The sequence below is a fragment of the Phoxinus phoxinus genome, assembly GCF_949152265.1.
Source record: "Phoxinus phoxinus genome assembly, chromosome: 21".
NCBI classification, from domain to species: domain Eukaryota; kingdom Metazoa; phylum Chordata; class Actinopteri; order Cypriniformes; family Leuciscidae; genus Phoxinus; species Phoxinus phoxinus.
This window is the reverse complement of record NC_136896.1, coordinates 30,931,072-30,937,351: the sequence shown is the minus strand read 5'-3', so window position 1 is coordinate 30,937,351 and position 6,280 is coordinate 30,931,072. Positions and strand designations below refer to the sequence as shown.

At 39.1% G+C, this 6,280-nt stretch overlaps 1 protein-coding gene across 1 annotated transcript; it reads left to right on the top strand.

The window, feature by feature from the left end:
• The first annotated feature begins 1,042 nt into the window (after positions 1-1,042).
• Positions 1,043-5,275, top strand: wfikkn2b (WAP, follistatin/kazal, immunoglobulin, kunitz and netrin domain containing 2b). Its single transcript, XM_079595588.1, has 2 exons — positions 1,043-1,547; positions 2,608-5,275. Exons 1-2 carry the CDS (start codon positions 1,347-1,349, stop codon positions 4,099-4,101), a joined length of 1,695 nt encoding a protein of 564 aa, XP_079451714.1. The 5' UTR covers positions 1,043-1,346; the 3' UTR covers positions 4,102-5,275.
• The last annotated feature ends 1,005 nt before the right edge of the window (positions 5,276-6,280 follow it).

Sequence of the window (6,280 nt, the reverse complement as noted above, 5' to 3'; positions counted from 1 at the left end):
AAACGTGCTAGACCAACGTCTTTAGCCGCTCGCGTCTCACATCTTTTGCAGTGTCTTGTGTTCTAAAAACGTGACGCTAAAGATAGAAGAAGTTCAACTTAAAAAATACATCTTGCGTTTTCCCCCATTCCACTGCCGGAGTCTCGTCGACGTGGTCTTCTTAACCCTAATACCATTCTTCAGTGAAATGTGTTTACCTTAAACAATACTAAAAACCATTAACAAGACCTTTTTCTCAAAATATATTTGGTAATTGTATTGAATCTCACTTGCTACATAAATCTATACCACTAAAAAAAATAAGTGATAAACGTATAGCGTAGAATCAAGTTTTTCGATTGCGTCGATAATTTCCACGTGCGAAGTGAACCGAGGATGTTTCCAAAAGTGTTTAAAATCGAGATTTTTTTTTTATGACTATTTATGCCATAGATAGAACAAGTTTACCTAAACATAATGCTTAAAGAAGTTATATTTTATTAATAATAATAATTTAGTTTTGTTCAGGGTTCAGTTTCTCCGCCCGAGGCTCCAGCGACGGATGGATAATTTAATAATAATGTAATAATAATAATATTTTACACATGTATGTCAAAGGAGAAACCTCATTTGGTTTAAACTGAGTTAGTCTCAAACTTTGATGTAAAATTGATATTTGTATGATTTAACATGCAGATGAGAGGTTGCATGGATGTTTCACATAATTACTGTAAATGACCTTCTGATTCTGTCATATTAGGCTATAATAATATTATCTCCCAACATGATACTAAAACTTTCTTATCTCACTTTTTTTTGTCCTGTAGCCTATAGGGTTCTTTTCAAGAGCTTCTAGTTCATGTAGTATGGTGCAGATTTCAGCAATTGGTTAAAAAAGGGGGGAAGGTTATTTAGACGCTGACATTTGAAATCGTCCAGTTGAACCTTTTTGTATTTTTGTTTGGCATATTTTCTTTTTAACGCGCAATGAAGGGATCGCGCGCGCGCGCAGTTCCCACGCGTGCGCAGATAAAGGGTTAAAACAGCACTTCAGGACTTTCACAGAGAGGCAGGTGTCCCAGTACCAACCCAACTCTGGACCAGATGTTTCTAATCCTCTCTCTAGAACTGCAGAGTAATTCATGTCAGTCATTTGCGCGTAAGGGCGAGATTTGTGGTCAGGCGAGCCTTTGTTGCTCAAGAAGTGAAAACTATTAAGAGAGTATAAATACAGAGATCTAAACTAATTTTCCACTCACAGTTTTCTGCATCTCTGGATCCCCTCCTGCTGCTTGTTCTGGCTCAGCTGTCTCAATAAAATTAGGTTCGTAAACTCCTCGAGAGATTCCTCACTCCTGCGCGCGAACATGTGGTGGATGCTGTTTCCTCGCTGGATCTGGTTCGTCTCGGGACAGTTTCTGCTGCTGTTTGTGGACAGGCAGTGCGTGAAAGGCATGAGTTTGCACAGAGCTGCGGATTCCCACGCGGGGATCTGTCCGAACGACATGAACCCAAACCTGTGGGTCGATGCCATGAGCACCTGCATGCGGGAATGCCAAGCTGACCAGGTTTGCCTTTTCATTACATTATAAGTTGTCATTTTGACTAATATATGCTTGCATGCATGTCCATTTCATTCATTCATTCATATATATATATATATATATTCTAGGCTATATAGAATTTATATGATATATATATATATATATATATATATATATATATATATATATATATATATATATATATATATATGTTCATATTCTATATAGAATATATTAAATTAACAAACATGCAAGTAATATATATTGTTCATTTCATATATATATATATATTATACAATATTATGTATAACTCTTTTTATTCATGTAAATAAAAGAAGATTATCAAGTGAATATAACAATATTCTGCAATATATGTGTGTGAGTGTGTGTGTGTGTGTATATACCGGTACGTACTGTATATATATATATATATATATATATATATATATTCTATATAAATTTAATGCATGTTCATTTCATGTATATAAAATACACATTTTAATATATGTACATGAAATGAACATGCATTAAATTTATATGCATTAAATGTATATATATATATATATATATATATATATATATTGTGTGTGTGTGTGTGTGTGTGTAATTCCTTTCATTCATGTAATCAGGATTATCAAGTAAATACAAGAACAATATTGTATGCATGTGTACAGTAGTCAACATTTGAAGTGGATCAAAACCTTTCATCGAAGTTATACATGAATTTTGAACAATGTTTTTGTCTTAGGACAACTTTGACTTACTTTTGTTGATCCACTGCAAATGTTGACTACTGTATACACACACACACACACACACATATATATATATATATAAATACTCTATATAAATTGCATGCATGTTCAATTTAATCTATATCAAATACACATTTTTATATAATAATTTATATTGCATTGCAATATTATGCATAATTCATTCATGTAATCAAAATTATCAAGTGAATACAGCAACAGTTTTCTGCAATGTATGTCTAAAAAGGACATGCATGCAAGTAATATATATTCACACACACACATGTTGTGTGTATATCAGGATTATTCACTCTTTGTTTACATTTGTCCAGGAATGTGAAACATTTGAGAAGTGCTGTGCCAATGTGTGTGGAAACCGCAGCTGTGTGGCGGCGCGCTTCATCGACACTACAGGCAAGAAAGGGCCGATGGGATTCCCATCGGAGGCGTCCTGCGACACGTTCCAGTGTTCCCAGCAGGGCTCCCAGTGCGACATCTGGGACGGCCAGCCGGTGTGCAAGTGCCGGGACCGGTGCGAGAGAGAGCCGCTCTTCACCTGCGCCTCGGACGGCATGACCTACTACAACAAGTGCTACATGGATGCCGAAGCCTGTTCCAAGGGGATCTCCTTATCGGTCGTGACGTGTCGTTTTCATCTCACGTGGCCCAACACCAGTCCTGTCCCGACCGGCACCACTGCACTACCCACCACTACCATCCAGCGCACGACTCCGGCACACATACACACACACACTCCTATAATGCTCGGCATCCCGTCTCAGCAATCCGTGTTCGTCGGAGACACGGCTAGCTTTCTCTGTGAAGTTGCAGGTCGACCGAAGCCTGAGATAACCTGGGAGAAACAGCGCGGAAACGTGGTCATGAAACCCAATCACGTGCATGGGAACGTAGTGGTCACTAACATCGGGCAGTTGGTTATCTACAACGCACAACTGCAAGACGCCGGCGTTTACACATGCACGGCTAGCAACCCCGGCGGCTCAATACTCGCGCATTTCCCGCTGTCCGTAATCCAGCAAGAGCCGGTTATAAAGCTAAACTCCTCCGGTTTCCCAGCCGAGGAGTGTTTTAAAGTGCCGGATAGTGACGATTGTGGAGAAGAAAAGCTGAGTTGGTTTTACGACCCACCGAGGAACAACTGCTTTACTTTTACGTACGGCAACTGCAGCAAAAACCGCAATCACTTCGACGCTTACGACACGTGCATGTCGTCGTGTCGGGACGAGCTTTCCTCGCCTTGCAACCTCCCGATTTACCAGGGGCCTTGCAAGGCGTACGAGCCTCGATGGGCGTATAGCGGATCCCAGCGCCGCTGCCAGCCGTTCGTGTTCGGCGGATGCAAAGGCAACGAGAACAACTTCAAAACCAAAGACGCGTGCGAAGACACATGCCCGTTCCCGAGGATCCAGCCGTGCAAACCGTGCACACCAAAGCACAAGATGGTGACCAGCTTCTGCAGGAGTGACTTCGTGATTTTAGGACGTGTGACGGAGCTCACCGAGGATCAGGATTCTGGGCACGCGTTGGTCACGGTGGAGGAGATCCTGAAGGATGAGAAAATGGGGTTGAAGTTCTTCGGGAAGGATCCGCTTGAGGTGACCCTGCAGAACGTGGACGGGGCCTGTCCGTGTCCGAACGTGACCACCGCAGACGGGCAGATCATCATCATGGGAGACGTTCACAACGGCATGGCTGTCCTGCGACCCGACAGCTTCATCGTGCTCTCCAGCGCGCGGCGCGTTCGCAAACTCCGCGAGGTCGTCAATAAAAACACCTGCGACATTTTGAAAGAGTTCATCCAGTAGGACTTTCCCCCAGACATCATGTTCACGAACGATTCAACTGTTCTGGTGTTCTAGTCTTGTATGTTACAGTTCTGACCATTGTCCACTAGGGGTGTAGCGACACCCTCATGTCACGATTCTGAAGTCACGAGACCACATTATTGCGATACTCAAAGACATATGATAAAAGGTTAACAAAAACATGTACTGTTGATTAAAATGCTAAATTTGATATTACATTGTGTGTGTAAATAGTGTTGGACTTAGTGCTGGAAACCCAATGAACAATAGACACCAGAATAACAATATTCATGATTCTGAAGCTGAAAATACTGAATTATTTACACGAATATGTTTTATCTCTGTCACTGACTAGATATATTTAAAATAATGTCGGACACTTTTGACTGGTAACATTTGGCATTATCAGGACCTACAAATATTCCCCCACTGCATTATTATACATTATATTCATATAGTTTAATGTAATACTAACACTAAAACTCTGAAAACTTGATTTTTTTCTCACACAGTCATTTTTATTGTGGGTGAACTATCCACAATATATATATATATTGATGGATTTTTGTATTTAGACATATTGTGACACGATATATTGTTAAACCCCTAGTTTCTACAGCTTGAATAGAAATGCTCACATCAACTTGGAAGGTTTTTATAAGAGTTGCCCTTAGTTAAAGTAAAACAACATTTGTGGACACAAAAGTCCCAGTGACTTCAAACGAAGCTGCCTTATAAAGTCATGAAGTGCTGGAAATTAATGCAATTTTTGGAACATTTATTTGTTCTGATGGTTTGGATAAATGAACTTTTTCCTCTCTGTTTGGTTGAACTTTAACTTTTCATGTTGTTGTTGTTGTTCCTGTTGTACTGATTAGATTTGCTTAATGCACTTAGATAATAAGTTGTACTATAATATTGAAAATAAGATCGATTTCAGTAGGAGAAATAATCCATCTTTGTGTATAGAACTGTGTATATGATTTAGCACGGACTGCATTTAATTTTAAGCTATTTATTTTGAATTCTTTTCGTTTACTGATGAGCGTGATAAACCAAAAAGCTGACTGTAATTTCTTACAAGCACTTACGTATTTCTACAATTGTCTTTTTACTATCTTCATAGTTCAGTGTCTATCATGATTTGCATCGTGGAATAAACCTTTGAACCTCTATGTGTAATTCTTCTACTTTTCCAAGGGCACGACACCAATTATGTATTACTATTATATATATATTTATTTTTTACAATTTCTCAATACTTAGATCATATGGACTAAACTCTGACATCTTTCAGCTTTGAGGTGTTTCACTCTTGATTTTAAAGGAGGAGGGGGGGGGGGGGGGGGAAATACCCTTTTCACAAGATGTAAAATAAGTCTCTGATGTCCCCAGAGTGTGTGTGTGTGAAGTTTTAGCTCAAAATACCCCACAGATATTTTTATATATCATGTTAAAATTGTCACTTTTTGAGGGTGAGCAAAAACACACCGTTTTTGTGTCTGTCCCTTTAAATGCAAATGAGCTGCTGCTCCCGGCACAGGGGGCGGAGCTTCAAGAGCTCGCGTCCTTTAACCTCACACACACACACACACACACACACAAACACGCACTGAAAATTTCAAAAACTTTTAGCCTTTTATGTTCAAACCGGAGTCAGAATGATGGAGAGACTAAAGAAGACGTGACATCATGTAGTAGAAGCAACAGGACATTTCTGAAATATCTTCAAGTCATTGATTAGCATATTCTGTCTAAACCCCAGGTACACAGAATCCTGGATTATTTGCACAATACATGAAACAATTCACAGTTTTCTAACAAATACACAATCTCAGAACTACACACAAACTTACAAACCTCAAACTGTCACATCAAAATCAAATATTTTAGTCAAAAACACATTATCTTTGGTCAGAATCAAACTTTGGCCTCAGGTGACACACATAAATAAAGACAGTTTGGGAGGTAAAAAAAACATTGGAAGTCAACTGTTACCGTCATTCTTCAAAATATCCTCTTTTGTGTTCAGCAGAAGAAAGAAATTCAGGTTAGGAAAAGACAGAATTTTCGGTTTTGAGTGAACTATCCCTTTAAGAAAATTGGAATGTGTGTGAAAACCATAGACTGAATAAAACAGTAAAAACAGATGAAATATGTCTTTATTTTGAGAACTAAC

Coding starts and splice junctions, on each gene's coding strand:
- wfikkn2b (XM_079595588.1), top strand. CDS start 1,347: ATGTGGTGGATGCTGTTTCCTCGCTGGATCTGGTTCGTCTCGGGACAG. Junction 1,548..2,607: donor GGGAATGCCAAGCTGACCAG/GTTTGCCTTTTC, acceptor ACATTTGTCCAG/GAATGTGAAACATTTGAGAA.